This window comes from Topomyia yanbarensis, chromosome 2, assembly GCF_030247195.1.
Source record: "Topomyia yanbarensis strain Yona2022 chromosome 2, ASM3024719v1, whole genome shotgun sequence".
NCBI lineage: Eukaryota > Metazoa > Arthropoda > Insecta > Diptera > Culicidae > Topomyia > Topomyia yanbarensis.
In genome coordinates this window covers 276,105,388-276,124,320 of record NC_080671.1, presented here as the reverse complement: position 1 = coordinate 276,124,320, position 18,933 = coordinate 276,105,388, and the positions used below count along the sequence as shown (strand labels likewise).

At 39.4% G+C, this 18,933-nt stretch overlaps 3 protein-coding genes across 6 annotated transcripts; all 3 read right to left on the bottom strand.

The window, feature by feature from the left end:
* Positions 1 to 3,273: 3,273 nt before the first annotated feature.
* On the bottom strand, positions 3,274 to 4,377 carry LOC131680353 (uncharacterized). Its single transcript, XM_058961073.1, has one exon. It carries the CDS (start codon positions 4,375 to 4,377, stop codon positions 3,274 to 3,276), a length of 1,104 nt encoding a protein of 367 aa, XP_058817056.1.
* Positions 4,378 to 4,950: 573 nt separating this feature from the next.
* Positions 4,951 to 17,451, bottom strand: LOC131683171 (uncharacterized). Of its 4 annotated transcripts, none has more exons than XM_058965010.1 (2): positions 17,248 to 17,451; positions 4,951 to 8,532 (listed from the first exon to the last, which is right to left on the bottom strand). In XM_058965010.1, the coding sequence occupies exon 2, from the start codon at positions 7,715 to 7,717 to the stop codon at positions 4,955 to 4,957; it is 2,763 nt and encodes a 920-aa protein (XP_058820993.1). In that variant the 5' UTR covers positions 7,718 to 8,532; positions 17,248 to 17,451; the 3' UTR covers positions 4,951 to 4,954. The 4 variants fall into 4 exon arrangements, with proteins under 4 accessions (XP_058820993.1, XP_058820990.1, XP_058820991.1 ...); XM_058965007.1 differs by having other exon boundaries at positions 4,951 to 9,130; positions 17,248 to 17,281; XM_058965008.1 differs by lacking the exon at positions 17,248 to 17,451 and adding an exon at positions 9,045 to 9,634.
* LOC131680352 (uncharacterized) lies at positions 7,755 to 8,327 on the bottom strand. Its single transcript, XM_058961072.1, has one exon. The coding sequence runs from the start codon at positions 8,325 to 8,327 to the stop codon at positions 7,755 to 7,757; it is 573 nt and encodes a 190-aa protein (XP_058817055.1).
* Positions 17,452 to 18,933: the final 1,482 nt, after the last annotated feature.

Genomic DNA, 18,933 nt, shown 5'->3' with positions numbered 1-18,933 from the left:
TGTTGGTTTGTGGTTTATTTTGGGTCACAATTTAGGCCCGCTCGATTTCTGATAGCTGAGAATTTTTCGCAGGGCGACTGTTTCTGTTCAGTAGCGATGAGGCTTCTTAACGCCAACCGTGACTGGGGCACTTTTACACGGCCTTCGTTGCCAACCAGCCCCTGTCAAGGACGACGTCTCTGTACAGCCAGCATCACTGCCATGAAAGGCAAAACATTGATTTTGAGCCGAATGATTAGAAGCTGTATTTAGTTACAAAATGTCGATTAAATTAAATTATTAAATCATCCCACAAGATGCAAAACGTCGTGTGAAATGCTTGAATATCGAGCATAGTGCCGAACATAATTCTTTGTTTGGGGCTTTATAGCTATAACGCCCCATATATGTCGGTCGCTGTCAAACTCCATATGATGGTATAGGGTTGCCAGGGAGTTGTTGCCAACTGCTTGCGGGGAGCCTTTCCTCCGGTGGACTTACAAGCGGTTTGTTTGGTACAGGTCATGTAGCGAAAAATGCTGATCTGCTACTTCTCTGATGCTGGTAGTAGGACGACAGTCAAACGCTCGTTTGCGTGCCTTCATTCATAAAAGTTCAACAATATTTTCAAAGAATGTTGCAAATTGTCAACTTGATAATTCCAAAAATACTCCAAATAAACTATGAATGTGCTAATGTCGACAAAATCGCATAGAAATTGCTTATTCCAGAGCAAAATTTACCGGTCTAAAGTGTATTCTACTTCACTCCGGTTATGTCTCTGACATTACCCACCCATCTTTTTTGTTACTTTTGTATTATTAAATTGATGTATTGTTGGATTGTTGTATTTCTGTATTTGAGTATTTTTGCATTATTTTATTCTTGGATTTTTAGCATTTTTGTATTGTTGTAATCTTGTATTTTTGTATTATTGAATTTTTGTATTTTCGTATTTTTGCATATCGTATTTTTGTGTTTCAGTATTTTTGTATTCTGGTATTTTTGCATTTTTTAGTAATATGGTATTTTTGTATTTTCGTTTTTTTACTCTTTTGTTTTTTGTATTTTGGTATTTTTGTGATTTAGAGTTTTTATATTTTTGTGATTTTGTATCTTTGTGTTTTTGTATGTGTTCTATTATTGCATTCTTGTATTTTTGCATTTTCTTATTTTTGTATTTTAAAATTTTTGTATTTGTCTATTTTAGCACTTTCGTATTTATATATATTCGTATTTTGGTATTGTTGGATTGTTGTATTTCTGTATTTGAGCATTTTTGTATTCTTGTATTTTTAGTATTTTAGTTTTTTTGTATTATTGAATTTTTTGTATTTTTATGCTCTTGTATTTTTGTATTTTGGTATATTTGTGTTCTCGTATTTTTATATTATAGTGTTTTGTATTGTTGTGTTTTTGTATTTTTGAATTTTTGTATTTTTGTGGTATAGTATTCTTGTATTTTGCATTTTTTGTATTCTAGTATTCCTGTATTTTTGAATCTTTGTATTGTGCTTTTAATCTCTATCTGAACACGGACGGTTAAAGTATTCGTTCGGTCGAGTAGTCGCGAGAATAGTCGCTGAAACTTCATTGTCAACCAGTTTGTCAAAAATTAATCGAGTCATTCACTGTCTGTGAATTGCACACAGATGTAATGCATAAAGGCGTGGAATGAGTATGTTATCCTTCAGCTAACTTAACCTCAACCCCCATGGTCCAACAACATTTAACCTCAACTGTCGCACTAACACAACCACGTATGAATTAGACTGTACGAAATGAATGAAACAGCCGCCAGTGAGTGATGATTGTTTTGGTTTGACTTCTACCGCACGGGGGGTGACAATACCGGCAATTATGAGAAGCATTATCAATAAAAGCATTATTCTAGGAAATAAATTATATTCACATTAAATTTCATTGTAAGCATTTTGAAAGTATTGCTTTTTCTACAGACATACATGTGAATTGTAATGATTCAATACCTCATACAGCGCGAAACAGCAGACACCATTCACACATCCCCTGTATTCGAACGCTTACTTTCAGCTTTCGAGTAAATACACGATATTTTCGTTCTTTCGAATTTTTGATTTTTTTATATTGTAGTATTTATCTATCTGTTGTATTTCTACATTTTCGTATATTTGTGCTTTTGTATTTTTGTGTTTCAGTATTTTTGTATTATGGTATTTATTCGAGCCAACGGGACTCGTAATGCCAGGTCGAAGGGTTTCTATTCCGCAATAGCGGCTGGCCGAAGGCTAGTGACGGGCACAATAGAAAAATACTCGCGACGATATTTTACAAGTGCCGGGAAACGTGATCGTAGGGTAAAAAAAACTTGTATGCTGTGCTGATGACAATTTTATTCCTTACCCTTCTGGAGGTGAACTTGAACTGATCGAGCCGAGCCAGTGCTAACTGGACGAAAGTGCTAAATTTTACCTAACAAAAAATTCAATCTGCTATCTCTGTTATCGGTTGCTTCTCTAGTTGCAGATTCAGTGCGTGATTTGGTATAGCATGTAAGCAATAGTATATAAGGCACTAGGTATAAGTAGGCTAGGCGAATTTAGCTTTATGTGTAGTTCTTTTTAAACTGGCGATTAATTATAATTATAAGTATTAGAAAGTTGTTTAAGTTTAGTTTAGATGTAAGTTGAAATACTTCAAATTTCCAACATTCCGGCCACCTTTGAAATATTCTTCATATTTCAAATATTTTTAATTTTTTGTACTTCATTGGTTTGTCTGTATCTTCTTAATTTTTTCCTCCGTGACGTGGCTTGAATTTGACTGAATACATTCTTCTCCACATGTTTCGTTTTGTCAGCAGATGCAGGTTTAGTGAAGATCAAGAGGATGCAGGCCAGAAGTAGTTGAATGCAGTGGTGCGATAATCCTCGTCGTTCAACCGGAAAAAGAAGACCAGGTAGATCATACGGGGTGAATTAATTTATTGGAAATGCAATTACCTGTACGGTATCCAACTTCGCATCGAGCATGTGTAGTACTGCTCTAATGGTTTTGTGTTACAGGAGCTCGTTGAACAGGATCACTTGGCATCGGTAGGAGCGCCAATTTCGCCACGGGTCTCACGACGTTCTCTGCGGACGCTGTTTTCAGTGTGACGACTCTGACGATTCCGTCAGCTCCAGGATGAACGGCGACGATTTTTCCAAGGGGCCACTGTGTAGGTGGCAGATTGTCCTCTTTGATGACCACGATTTTGCCTGGTTCGATAGATACCGGCGGATCGCAGCCCTTCGCTGCGCTGGACTTGAGCTGTTATAAATATTCCGGATACCATCGGGCCCAGATTCGTTGAAGGTGCCGTTGTGTTTGTTCCCAATGGTTGAGATGATTCTCAGCGACGTCCTTCACGGATGGTTCAGGAACAGCTTGAAGACTCGACCCGACTAGGAAGTGCCCCGGAGTCAAAGCTTCTAGATCAGAAGCATCGGATGGTAGTGGTGTTAATGGACGTGAATTTAGGCACATTTCGACCTGTGCAAGTAAGGTCAACATGTCCTCGTACGCGATAGTAGTGTTGCCCATTTCCTTTAGTAGGTGGGATTTGGCAGATTTAACTGCGGCTTCCCACAGTCCTCCGAAGTGCGGTGCGCGCGGTGGTATAAATTTCCACCGTATCTCATTGTTGGCGCACCAGCTGAAAATCTGATTGCGATCGGCTTCTTCTGCCTTGAGCATTCGATAAACCCGATTGAGTGCGTGGGAGGCCCCTTTGAAGGCCGTTGCGTTATCGGAGTGAAGTTCACTCACCTTTCCGCGACGAGCAACCAGACGGCGAAGGGCGGCCAAGAAGGCAGCAGTAGAGAGGTCGCTTGCGAGCTCAATGTGGATCGCTCGTGTAGAAAAACATATGAAGATGGCCACGTATACTTTTGTAGGCCCACGCTTGCGGACTTGCGATTTAATGTAAAAGGGCCCACAATAATCGATGCCACAAACCGAAAATGGACGCGTGGGAGTGACACGAGAGGCTGGTAGATCGGCAGTGCTCTGCTGGATCAACACCGGCTTGCTGCGAAAACAGGTGTGACATTTGTGGTATGTGTGGCGTACCAGGTTTCTGCCTCCCAGAATCCAGAATTTTTGACGCAGGCTGGCAAGCATGAGTTGAGGACCGGCATGTAACAGGAGTTTGTGGTAGTGAGATGCTAGAAGTACACTCAGGGAATGTTTTGCTCGGAGTATGATAGGATGTTTCATCGGTTCGGAGCAGTTTACGTTGCTCAGGTGACCTCCAACACGTATGATTCCAGTATCGTCTAACTGAGGGCTTAAGAACTTCATGGCACTCGACTTAACAATTCGTTCGCCCCCAGTCAAGTCATTGAATTCTTCCGGGAAATCTTCTCGTTGAGCCATACGACACAAGGCGATATCGGCTTTCAGCAGCTCATCGGTGGTTAGTGCGTGGGTGGAATCAATGGTGATTTGTTTCAGCGTTAATTGACCGCGGTTTCATGGTGGATGCGACGGTTGATGACACGGTCGTGCAGTTTCTGAAGATAACGCAGACAATAGGCGGTAGTTCGACGGAGCTTGGTGTAATCAGAATATCGATTGAACAAAAAGTCGTTAAAGTTGCTTTGAGTGACAGTCATCGCAATTATCGGTATTTTTCTGCTTTCTTTCGTAGTCTCTAGAGAATCGTCAGTTGGCAATGCTCCAACGGGCCAACTTTCGGGTGGCAGTGAGAGCCACGGTGTTCCATTCCACCACCTCAAACTGTTCAGGATTTCTGGCGGGCTCAGACCACGGGAGATATCATCGGCAGGATTGTCGACACCGGCGATGTGCTTCCAGTTGCTGATCGGTGTGGCTTGCTGGATCTGGGACACACGGTTGGCTACAAAGGTCTTCCAACGACCCGGGGGTGAGCGCAGCCATTGCAAAACTGTGGTAGAATCGGACCAGAAGTAGACACTGGTTGGTGAAACCTTCAAAGCGGCAACAACTTTCTTGTAGAGTTGGATGGATAATCGGGCAGCACAAAGTTCCAGCCTAGCAATCGAATGCCGTACGGAGAGTGGCGAAACTTTGCATTTCGAGGCAAGGAGCTGGACGGAGACTTGTTGCAACGATTTGGCACGGATGTAGCAGCATGTCCCGTATGCTTTTTCTGACGCATCCGCAAAAAATGGAACTCGATGCTAACTGCATTGATTAGGGAAACGAAGCGTGGTATTTTAAGCTGACGGAGTAGATCGATGGTGGTATGAAACTGTTTCCATTCGTTCTGGAGTTTTTGTGGCAGTGGTTGATCCCATTCGTAACGTTTATTATTGGCCGATTTCAATGCCCACAAACACTGCATAAAAAGCTTGGCTTTCATGACGGTGGGACCCACCAATCCTAGCGGATCAAAAATTTGAGCTATGTATGACATCACGTTTCGCTTTGTCAGGACAGCAGCGGGCAGAGGTAATTGTACTTTGAAACGGAAAGTGTCGGTTTTGGGTTCCCATATTAAGCCGAGGGTGCTGACAGACTGCTCGTCCTGCAGATCGAAGAAAGGTTGAATTGCTCGATCTTCTTCAGGGACCCCCTCCAGGACTTCAACGGAGTTAGAAGCCCATTTCTTCAGAGAAAAACCGGCTGAGTCAAGCATAGAGGAAACTTCACGTTGAATACACTGTGCTGTCTTCACATCAGCGGCTCCAGACAAAAAATCATCAACGTAGAAATCGTCCATAACGGGTTCTGCGGCGACGGGAAACTGGTAACCTGCATCGTGTGATAGCTGTTGAAGCGTTTTTGTTGCTAGGTATGGCGCAGATGCTGTCCCATAGGTGACTGTTTGTAGTTCGTAGGTGGCGATGGGATCAGTAGCATTTGTGCGCCACAGGATTCTTTGGAGTGGCTGATCTTCGGGATGGATCAGCACTTGCCGGTACATTTTTTCAATGTCGGCGATTAAGGCGATGGCGTGAATCCGAAACCGCATAATCAAGGACAACAGATCATGCTGGACAACTGGGCCGACTAGTAATCGGTCGTTCAAAGAGAATCCCGATGTCGTCTTGCACGACGCGTCGAACACCACCCTCGTTTTCGTTGTAGTGCTGGAAAGTTTGAAAACGGGATGATGTGGCAAATAGCAATGTTCCTTGCAGTCATCTATTGGCTCGTTCAGTCGCTTCATGTGACCAAGACGCTCATATTCGTCCATGAAAAGATGGTATGCTGACTTCACGTTGGTGTCTCTCTCTAATCGGCGTTCAAGACTAAGTAATCTTCGTGTTGCTATAGCCCTAGATTCGCCTAAAACGATTTCTGGATCGTCCACCTTGGACAGGCGAACTTTGTAACGACCGGACGAATCGCGAATTGTAGTTGCTGTGTACCAATCTTCACATCGTTTTTCTGTAGTTGAATGGGTAGGTTGATCGACGATTGTTTCCATTTCCCAAAACCGTTGAATGACGACCTCGAGACGGTCGTCAGTGGCAGTCAGAAAACATCTGGGTGATGCAATGGATGAATTGTGCGGGGCTGGACCAGATACAGTCCAACCGAACAGGGTTTCGATAACTTGTGGTTGACCTGGTCCAAGGGACATCTTTTTGCCAGTATGGAGCTCCCAGTATGTTTCTCCGCCTATAACGACGTCCACTTGGCTGGGAGTGTGAAACTGCGGATCGGCAAGATTTATATCTGGAAATTTCCACGATGATGTAGGCACTGGCATTGTAGGTAGATCAGTGGTAGGTTTATCGATGACTAAAAACTCGAGCTTCGTAGAAAACAGCGGAATTCGAGACCTTACGGTGGCAGTTACAGTCCGCTTCAGTTTTTTCATGGACTGACCGATTCCTGCCACATCGATATCAACTTTGGATTGACGATTGGAAAGAAGATTGGCAAGTTTCCTCGACATGAAGTTTGACATCGAGGCGGAATCCAATAACGCTCTGGCTTCGAAGATTTTCCCTTGATCGTCGACGACGTGGAGTGCAACCGTTTCCAACAAGACTGTACTGGAATAGGAGTGGACCGGCAGACTCACTTGGGGAGTGGAAGGTCCTGCATTTCCCACATTTGGCAATGTGGGTGCATTCGATTGCTGGGCTGGAGGAGTCGACGTCACTGCTGGAGTAACGGAGCTTTTGGATGACGAGTTGGAATCGTGTAGCAACGTATGATGGCGATCTCGACAAATGCGGCATGTGAACTTTGATCCGCAACTTCTAGCCGCATGACCAGTGCGGAAGCAATTCCAACATAACTTTCGTTGGGAGATTAACTCACGACGTTGGTTGATTGCCATATTGGCAAAAGCCGGACACTGGAACAGATAGTGACTCTCGGAACATACTAGACAAGACGGAGCGGATGACTTGCCTTCGGAAGCAACTGCATTCGCTGCTATTCGTGGATGAAAACTCTTCTTCGGAGGGACGCTGGTGCCGACCACCTTTGCTTGAGCCGACTGGGCACGTTGTAATAGATCTGACGCAACGGATTTCAAGATTCGTACTCGCTGATATAGGAAGTCGACGAGGTCATCGAAGATCACTTCCTCATCTTGACTGCTCCTTTCCTCCCATTCGCGGAGCGTTGATGGATCGAGCTTATAGGACAGCATATTGACGAGTGGAGTATCCCAATGTTCAATTGGTTCGTTCAGTTTGGCGAGAGCTCTCACATGACGTTGAAATTCATCGACGAGCTCGTGTAACTCTTGAGCAGATTCTTTCTTCATCGGTGGTAGATTATGAAGGGTTCGAAAAAGCTGTTTTTTAAGGAAACGACGGTTGCCATATCTCGAATCTTTCGAACGGTTTTCTTGCTTCACCTACGAGAGACTGGAGGAGATACTGGAGCTTGGCCACTTGAGGGATATCGTCATTGCTGTGGACCATTGAGCTAAACGTATCGCGGAACGACAACCATCGAGAAAAGTCACCGTTGAATTTAGGGAGATCTATCTTTGGCAGCCTTAAATGAAAACTGCTGGATGGATGCGGCGCAGGAGCGATCATTGACGTATTCAAAACCGTCTGATTTGGATCAGGCATACGAACCGACAGCAGAAAACCTTTGGCTTCACAGTATCGCATTTCAAGGTCAGCCCGTTCTGTGAGATGATCATCAAGATTGTCTGAATCATCGGTTCTCTCAATCTCACCTTGCACTTCCAGAAATTCACGATACATCCTATCCAATGATTCCAATCGAACAAAAATCTGACACGCATCTCTTTCGTAGTTAGAATGTGCCACAAATTTTTCTACAGAGTCGCGAACAACGTACAGACCCTTTCTGATCACCATCAACTCACTCAATCTTTTTCCGAGTACTTTCTTCGACATTGTGCACCGATTTATATTCGCACGATCGCGGATTACGATATCGAATTCTCCTTCCCGACGCGGACGTTATCGAGTTATCCTTCCCGACGCGGACGGTATCGATCAGGTCCTTCCCGACGCGGACGAAAATCCTTCCCGGCGAAATAACGAAATTCAGACGCGAATCGGTCGCACACACTTTGATAGGTATTTACAGTCACTTGTGCTGGGGAATATGCAATCGGATCTCAAGCTGAGTTATCTTGGCCCCTTTGCACTCTATTGATCAAAACTACGATGGCGTCGTACAACCCACGCTCTCGAATGACGCTAACTTCACGTTTTATTCTGGCACACAATAACCGTACTCAACAAAGCAGCTTGTATTCTGGCGCGTCCAGAATTTTACAGGACCTTTTGTTCACCACAATCGCAATTGCGTAGATCTTGCCACGTGCTACGCAATCAGCGATCAGCGCATCTGATCGGTTAATATTACTACTCACTAATTCTTCTGCCCGGGGTGTCCTTCGATCCGGCTCGAAGGACCAAATGTTCGAGCCAACGGGACTCGTAATGCCAGGTCGAAGGGTTTCTATTCCGCAATAGCGGCTAGCCGAAGGCTAGTGACGGGCACAATAGAAAAATACTCGCGACGATATTTTACAAGTGCCGGGAAACGTGATTGTAGGGTGAAAAAAACTTGTATGCTGTACTGATGACAATTTTATTCCTTACCCTTCTGGAGGTGAACTTGAACTGATCGAGCCGAGCCAGTGCTAACTGGACGAAAGTGCTAAATTTTACCTAACAAAAAATTCAATCTGCTATCTCTGTTATCGGTTGCTTCTCTAGTTGCAGATTCAGTGCGTGATTTGGTATAGCATGTAAGCAATAATATATAAGGCACTAGGTATAAGTAGGCTAGGCGAATTTAGCTTTATGTGTAGTTCTTTTTAAACTGGCGATTAATTATAATTATAAGTATTAGAAAGTTGTTTAAGATTAGTTTAGATTTAAGTTGAAATACTTCAAATTTCCTACAGTATTTTTGAGTTTTTATATTTTTTTGTTTATATTTTTGTATGGGTTTTTGTATTTCTGTATTGTTTCATTTTTGAGTTTTAGTAATTTTGTATTGTTGTATTTCTGTATTTGAATATTTTTGTATTTTTAGCATTTTTGTACTTTTTGTATTTTTGTACTTTTTGTATTTTTGTATCCCTGTATTTTTATATTTTTTGTGTCTATGGATTCTTATATTTTTGAAATTATTATGTTCTTAGAATTTTAGTATTTCTGTATTTTAGTATGTTTGCATTATTGTGTTTTTGAATTTCTGGATTTATACATTGTTTTTTAATTTCGTATTATTGTAGTGTTGAATTTCTGAAATTTAAATTTTTGAAATTAAGAATTTTTCAATATCGGATTTTTATAAATTTTCGAGGTTTTTAATTTTAAACATTAGAATTTTTGAATGGTTGAATTTTTGAAATATTGAATTTTTGGTTATTGAAATTTCTAAAATTTTCATATTCTTGAATTTTTTAATCTTTGACTTTTTGAACTTTTAAATACTCGAATTAATGAATTTTTCAATTTCTGAATATTTAGTATTTTGTTATCTTGAATTTTCAATTTATTGATCCTTTGAATTTTTGCATTTATATATTTTTGTATTTTGTTCTTGTTGTATTTTTGTGTTTTTGCGTTTGTGAATTTTTGTGTTGTTGTTGTGTTGAATTGCAGAAGTTTTTAATTTTAGAATACAAGAATTTTCTAATTGCTGAACTCTTGATATTTTTAAATATTTGAATGTTTGAATTTGAATTCCTGAATTACAGAATTTTTGAATTCTTTGCTCTTCGAATTTTTGAATTTTTTATAATTGAATATTGAAGTTATTGAATTTTTGAAACCAGAATTTTCAAATTTTTGCATGTTTTAATCATTGATTTTTCGAGTTTTTGAATTTCTGAACCTTTGAATTACCGGATCTTTGAATTTTTATTTCCTTTTCAATTTTTGTATTTTAAAAATCTTCGAATTCTGGAATTTTCGAATATTCGAATTTCTGAATTTTTGATGTCTTCAATTTTTGATCTTTTGAATTTGAGAATTTTGTGCTAAAAGGGCTTTTCATCCTTTTGTATTTTAGTGCTTTTGAATTTTAGTAATTCTCTATTTCTGATTTTTTCTTTTTACATTTGTATTTTTAGTGTGGTTGTATTAATTTGATTTGGAATTTTTGCATCTTTGTATTTTAGAACTATTGAATTTGTAATACTTGAATAGCATTACATGAATTTTATATCATTGTGTTCCTGAATTTTTGGGTCTTACTTTTTGAACATTTCAATTTTTGAAGTTTATAATTTTTAACATTTGAATTCTTCAACTTTCCTGAATTTTTGAAGATTTGATTTTTGAATTTTAGACTTATTTTTAATTATAACATTGTTTAATTTTGGAATATGCAATTTTTTTATTTTTGGGGATGTTTGTTGTTGTTATTGGAATTCTCTAATCTCAAAATTTTTAAATTTTTGATTACAGATATCTTGAATTTTAGATATTTTTAGCAAGCAATTTATATATTTTTGTTACTTCTGTCATTTATTTTCAAAAAACTATAAATTTTTCGCTCTCAGCGTCTTGTATTTCTGATTTTTATAATATACATAATTTATCCTGTTTTAGAATTTCGTTCAGTTTTTGAATTTACAAATTATTGAATTTATCATTCCTCAGTTGTGCTTAATAACACTAGTAACAGTGACGTAATGCTCTGCCAGTGATGTTATGCAGCAAAGCTAGCGTTGTGTGGCCGGACCACATAGTCGCAGCGAAGGATACCAAGCTGCACAAAGCCGCTGAGGGTCCACCTGAAGAGGTGTTATCAAACCCGCCGGCGGATGTGCAAACCAACCTGTGATTCACTTATTTGTCCGGTTTACTCCACAGTTTATAGAGAACAATTGCGCAAAGAGTGAAGTCAAAAAAAGTCTACCTATCGTGCACAATTGGAATCCGTCTTTGTAGCAATTTTGCTCGAAAAGTAGACTTTTTTGGCTTCACTCTCTGCACACTCTTTGCGAACCTTTATACTAATGCCGGTTTACTCAAATATACTCAGTCAAACCGATTCCGAAACCGGTTCGGTATCTTGAATGAATTCAATAAGGATTTCGACTTAGCTCAAATGCAATAACCTATTCTGACTCAGTACCCAGGTAACCAACAAGCATTAGTGTATGCAGTAAAGTAGCGTAAAATTTGCATTCCGGATGCCTCTTGCAGTATGCTGGCATTCGTTATGCATAACTGTTGTTAATCAGCATTTGAAAAACTGTTTAAAAACTTCTTGCCAGTAAGCAGCATTCTGAATGCACAACAGCAGGCATGGCAAAAGCACCGAACGGTGCTGCACGGTGGGCACTTCTACCAATAAACACGCCACCAAGAGGATTGAAGTTGGCACGCCGTACCGGTGCTCAACAGCAGACACCGGTCGCCGATACCAAGGCACCGGTGTCGGTGCCAGCGCATGATATTTAACCACCGTGCTCGTTGCTTCGGCAAAGCACCGACCCGAGTGTTTCTGACTTCGATAGGCACCGTAACCGAGGTGCATCTCACATCGGCAGGCACCGCAACCGAGGTGTTTCTGATATCGGCAGGCACCGTACCGAGTGTTTTTAAATTCGTAAAACACGGCAGCTTATATTTCGGTAGCGATTATCGCCGCGCTATTGCTGTCGCTTGGTAAGTGGCTCAAAGCAATTTGTGCGTTCATATGCATGAACGAGCTTGGTACTTTATGAAGAATCTGTAATGCATTATACAGTAAAGAAGGATTAAGTAGGTATGCATGTAGGAATTATAAATAGATGAATGAATGGATTTAAATTGGCGTTGGTACTGAAGTCGAATTGTACATCTTAGCCAACTCTTACATCAAACAACCTCAGTCCGAGTATTACGTTTGAAGACCATAACTGACCTTTATTCAGTATCAAAATTAAAAAGATTCTTCTGCACTTCGAAATTTAAATATCGTCCGGTCATTTGTATTCTTTAAGAAGAGAAAATAAGAGAAAATTCTCTTCTAAAAACTAAAAAAAATTAATATTGAGACTAACTATTTAACGATTAATAGCGATTGGATTGTAACCTCCACATTTGTATTACTAAAAGTATCATTGAAAGACTAAAGTGTCAAAGTTTTCCGCTACTTAGTACTAAATAGCTCAGTTTGAAAATTTTATTCAGGTATGGAAATACATATGCGCCTAAATTGAATTGAAAAGCAAATAGGAATGCGTGATAGAAAAAAAATTTGATTTTAAATATTTTTATTCGGTCAACACCTTTCATATGTTTTGCATAATTTTAAGACTTTTGACTCCAAATTGTTAAAATTATTATTACCGTTGCTAAATTTACATTAACAGAAGTGTTGCAAGTTCCCAGTTTGACGGTTGTATTTTTCATTTGTCTCGAAATGCTCAAAATAAAGTCCCGTCATTATAAAATTAATAAAAATATGATTTCTGAAAAAGTAGTATAAGTCAAGGTCGTTAAGTATCCTGTAAAGTATTCAGCTTTAGTCATAACTTCAAAAAGAAATTATGTTTCCAGAAATCAGTCTGGAAAGTGAATATGTTACTGATTGAGAAAACATTTTAGTTTTTAACTCTAGGTAGAAAGATCAATATTTAAAATCTGTGGAAATTCTCTTTAGTTTCCGCATAGGTAAAATCAAACATGAAATTGTAGTATTTTAGTAAAATTTCTAAAGTTGCAGCTTCAGCTACCATCAAATGACTTCATGAGTCCCGTGTATGAACTTTAAGACCAATATTTTCAGTCTACCTTTCGGGCAAATGGTAGTGGGTCCAACTAGTTTGTATTGCAATTTTTAGATCTTGGTTTTTGTTCAATACAAATCATCCTATTTTGTCATTCTAATAAATTCAATCAAATGTACTGTTCATTTGTCAAAATTTACAGTAAAAGTAAAAAGAAACAACTTATCATACGATAATACGCAAGCGAATAAAATCAACTCGCGTGGGAACATATCATTTACATACGCGTTTAAATTTCTATGACTTACACAAACCCAACACAAATTATACCGATGGTCTATTGACGAACCAAGCCAAATTCAAGTAGGTATCATTTCTTAAGAACGTTGTTAACATCTTATAGATGCAAAGTATGCACACAATTTTTTTTTGTTTTGCTGTGGAAAAAGGGAAATTTATTCCAAATAATAAACAGATCAGATTCGAATATCCGGGGATTTAAAAAATCTTACCCCGGGTAATCGAATCTAAAATAAAATATGTTAAATGTAAATGTATCAATTTGGCTCTATTCAATTTGTAAAATTCCAAGGTGTGATTTGTCTTTTCAGTTGCTTTTCATTTATATAATATATTGTTAACGGGTTCATGATATATTTCAGTTTTGTATAGCTATTTGTGCATGAATTCTCAAACAAACTTAAGGTGTATTTAATGCATTACAGGTCGCATTATCCGGGAAATCATTGGTCTGTTATTCGATTTTCTGGTGTAAGTCAATTAATTTTTCAACTACTAAAAAATAAAGTAAATTAATGAGCTTTTCGTTTGTGTTGTGGTGTTAATGCTTTAGCTAACTTCTCGACGTTTAAGTGAGGGGAGTCTCTTCCTGTGCGTAGTGCTTACACAAAACATAATTTCATTGACCAATATTGTACTGGATGGTCTGGTGGTCAATACGCTTTTAGTTTTCACAAACTTTCCAACTCATGTTTGCCATCTCCGACGGACTATAAAAAGTTATGTCGATGATAGATGCCCGACCGTATCAGCAAAAATCATCGCATATCCTTACATCGATCACTGTTTCCAGTACAGTTATACTCTCTATGACTGGTAAGTCTACACACCCACTATACTGTGCAAGAATTTAAATCTCTTTAGACAGTCAAATAAAATTTTATGTACCTAAAATGCATGCAGAAATTAAATTTTGCCGATCAAATTGTAAAAACCCAAAATCTAGTCTTCAGATGTCAAACTGCATCACTTCAGAATGTGGTTTGGTTGATCACTTACCATCTTGTCAACTAAATTTGTCTTTGTTTTATTGAGTTTACATGCGGAATAATGAATATAGCTTATATAGTATAACTATCGAAGAACTGATAAGGACTAGGACACTAGCTAGCGATATTTATGATAACGTAGATTTTTTCTAGATTAATGCTCTATAAGTCTATAGTACAGCGAACCAAACGGCACGTCAACACACGGACGCCGTTGGATGTTCCAGAAAAGTAATGAAGTCCGGCCAAAATTCATTTCTATGCATTGTGCTGTGTTAAAAGTTTTGTAATGGCACTGGTAATGACGTATAAAGCGGAAATAAATCGTATGGGCGCACCTTGATTGTGCCCTAACGCCTTTACATACGATAACGTGTTTCAAGTAATTTTGAAAATTGAAGTTCTCTGCAGTAGGTAACTTGCTACAAATGATATGAACAATTCCAGTTCCATTAGAGTAAAGCGAAGCCTCCCTCCCTTTTAACTTACCAGGACGGGGTGCTTGGAATGAATATGAAATATTTGCGAAATATGATCACCTTATACATGACCTTGTTTTAGCGAAGGGCCACAATTTTGTATGAGATTAGCTCCTCTGAAAATACGTTTTATTGACCGCAATGATAAAATTAGTACTGTAATTTGACATTCTAATTGAAATTAATTCTTTTTTCAAAACAACCTGGTAACCGGATAAACAGATTTTTTCAGTGTCTCCATTTTGTCAGCCTAAAAAGCACTATGAGGCAGTTCATCACTATTTTAGCTAAATATTGTAATAGAGTTTGCGACATGAAATGACTCAATACTTTATTATTACGACCAGCTATAGATAGAATGTCTAAAAATTGGTAACAAAGTTTCGTATAATAAAAATTATCCAAATACTGTGAAATACTTGTGATTGATTGATCGAAAATTCGAAACGTGTGCCCCAAATGGCGGCAATAGGAATAGATTCAAATTGAGCTAAGCACCATATGTGCGTTATCCGCAGGGATGCCAACGGTACCGATAAACTACATTTTTTTCGATATATTTACATTTGCACAAGCCGTACAGCCCGCTACAGCGACGCATCACTACAGCTCTTGCCAGAACAGTAGCCAAATCGAGTACATTTTCCCGTACAGCAGTAGAATACATTTTTGTTTTGCTGCTGTACTCCGACTGCTCGGTGAGAGTGTGGCGTAGTAAAGTTTGTTCTCTCGCTTTGTACATTTTTCTCTGCATAGTCAAAGGGAGACTCCCGCACACGAAAGCGTTGATGCCGGCCGTAGCGTAAATGAGCCGCTGTACTGGGGACAGTAGTTTTCTGTCATGTTACTGCTTTACACACAGGCAGCCGTACAGCGCTGGGCGTCCTGAACTAGCGAATGACAGCAGCATCGAGAGAGAAATGAGAATGTAGGCAGAAAAATTACAGCCGTGGAAAAGGTAGGCATTTTGCATCCTTGGTTATCCGTATAGATTGGGATCATAAAAAAATAAAAAGATGTTTATCGATGGCAAAGTTCATATCTTTTGCTTTCAATTTGATATACATTTGCAAGAAGATGAAGAAATAGAATTTTCGTTGACTAGTATTTCCAAGACGCAAAATTAAAAAAAATCCACCATCCGCGATCTATACTTGCATCGAGTTTGGATATTTTATAATTACATATCTAACTAAAAATCAAACTGCCGTGATAATAGAAGTATATTTTCTGTTCTCTTTTATTCCGTCGCACCGAAAAATCTTTTTTTCTTTCTTTTTGTGCATATGCTAGCGGGCTTAAACATTCTCGCTTTGATACGGGTGCAAAATCAAAGAGTTTCCGAGGTGTTATCCGAAGTTGAAAGCGCTCGGCTCCGGTGCTTCAGAAATTTTAAAGCACCCGGCCCGAGTGTTTTCCGAAGCATCCAAGCACCGGATCGAAAATTTAACACCGCCACCGACACAGGTGCTTCGGTTATCATGTATCGGTGCTTCGCATCGAGCACTGGCTTGGGGTGCTCATTTCAATACACTCGGTTGCGGTGGTAAAATGCAGCACGCGGTGCCGTGGCGTGTTTGGACATGCCTGCACAACAGTAGTAAAAAAGCATTTTCATAGCACAGCAGTAATGTAGCCGTATATTTTGCCAAAACCGATTTTTAAATAGCATTTAAAACGACTTAAGTGCTTATCAAGTAGCCGTTAAGACGCATTCAGCATGCTTATTGGTTACCTGGGTAGGTTTCGGAATCGGTTGTTGCCTTTCAACTGGATTCCATATTGAATTCATTCAGGATTCCGAATCAAATTGCGAATGGTTTGACCAGTTACCGGGTAAGCCGACTGAGCGGTATCGATTTGATCTGCAGTAACTTGGTATCCACAAAAACGCACTGTGATTGTGCCTAAGCATATCATTTATACAAAATATCAAAGTACTACATCCGTAGCAACGTTACATTGCATTTATGTGCGTTATCCATCTTCACTGTCACTTAGTCGGCTTTAAACTAGCCATAACCCATGTTTGAGTAAACCAGACGAACGAGTGGATCACAGATTTGATTGCACTTCCGACGGATGATTTACAAACACGTTCTTCAGCGGAAACTTGGCCTCAGTTGTGTGGTTAAGCTGCATCACACTAACTTTGCTGCATAACATCACTTGGCAGAGCATTGTATAACTGTAAATAATGTTAATAAGTACAACTGAAAAATCAAACAATTAATCAACTAGAAAATTCAAAAACTGCAGTCCAAAATTCCAAACCAAATTATGCAGAAATTATTCACACAAATCCAGAAATACAAAACTTTAAGATTTTTTTTTTCAGATTAACTAATATTAAATGTACTTTGTAAAACATTTTCAATTTTTCCTGAATAATATTTCTAAATCGATGAAAGGAGTATGAGCTGTCATTAAACGTCAAATTTTGACGTTTACAGACAGCTTATACACGTTTCATCGATTTAGAACAACTTTGAATTATTTGTTACTCTATGGGAGGCGGGATGCCCCACCCGAAGGTACCATCCGCCGGCAGGCATGCTGGCGACCGGATGGCGTGCTAACGGCAGGCAAAAGGCATGCGAATGGCGGGGCTAATATTCATAGCAAAGAACGCAGCCATCCGCCTGCATCTGAGCCTGCATTTCGTTCCTTGTTGCATCTGAGCCTGCATTTCGTTCGCCCGTCACTTGTCGGCATGTATTGAGGCGATCGGTGTTGGCAGGTGGGGCATCTCGCCTTCGGTTAGCTATCCATCTGCCGTGGTAATGTGGGCCCCCTGGGCTAGTGATGTTGGCAGTGCAGCCGATTTCTTTTTCATATTTAGCTTTGTTGCTATAATACATAATGTCCGTTTTATTAACAAGTGGTATTTGGCGAAAATTTATCTGGTTATAATTGATTCAACATTTTTATCGCATACCACATGTTTCTAGCAAATCTGGCCAACATAATATCATCTCAGAGTGGATAAAATAAACACCAAGAATTTCACAACCGAAAATATGAAAACACCTCTATTGTCATATTCTTGTAGTATTTTGACTGTTTCACTAGCTGGATTACATAAACTAGAATACGAATATTGTTGCGTCCGCAAGAACAAAACGAATGTTGGTAAATCCACTTGATTCACCATTCCGCCACTTGTCATGTAACGAATCGTTACAATTTCCAATTCATGCGAGCCAGAAACCCGATTTACACACTCAATATACTGATGGAATTCCCATCAATACGTCAATCTTATTTTAATGTACATCGTTAATTCTTCCTTTTTCCATTACACGATCAATACTTTTGTCATTCCGTTCTAGTATTGACAAAAATGTTGAACGTGTAAGGGCGGCTAGAGCGTTGTGATATTCAGTTACCGAGTGAATACGAGACAGCGAGAGAACGAAAACAAGCGCAACGCTGCTACCGATGAGCACCAGACCTCGTTACCATCATCATCATCACACGCACTGAAAGATGACCGCGCGAGTTGCAGTGCGCTAGTTTTGTCGAATATTCAAGAATGTTCCAATTTTTGTCGTGCTACATTTTCGTGCGCTATATAAGCAATCGATTCAGATTGATGAAAACAGTTTGTTTTCAATTTTGATCTCGCAAAGGATAGTGAAGTGACGTGTAATCCAACAGTAGTAAACACTGTAATAAAGGGATTTTAAACCGAATAAATAGGATTGTTGTACACTGATTTTTTGTTTGACTCCACAATATGAAGTGCAAAGCATGCGGTCGGAGCAGTCGCGAGCATCGCGGCTATCATTTTCATCGTTTTCCAGTAGATCCAGTGGAACGCCAAACGTGGATACAATTTTGTGGTATTAATAACAACATCGATAACTTTGAAGTGAAGCCCAGTTTTAGGATTAGCAGTGTACGTTTGTTTTAAGATGATGGTCGTGTAAGTACTACTATTTTGATTGCTTCAGGCCCATTTTCCAAACGGCAGAATGAACCCCGATGGAACACCAATAGCACCTATATTGAGAGCGCCGTTCACAGACGAGTCTGTAAATAT

Coding starts and splice junctions, on each gene's coding strand:
- LOC131683171 (XM_058965010.1), bottom strand. CDS start 7,717: ATGAAGAAAGAATCTGCTCAAGAGTTACACGAGCTCGTCGATGAATTT.
- LOC131680352 (XM_058961072.1), bottom strand. CDS start 8,327: ATGTCGAAGAAAGTACTCGGAAAAAGATTGAGTGAGTTGATGGTGATC.
- LOC131680353 (XM_058961073.1), bottom strand. CDS start 4,377: ATGGCTCAACGAGAAGATTTCCCGGAAGAATTCAATGACTTGACTGGG.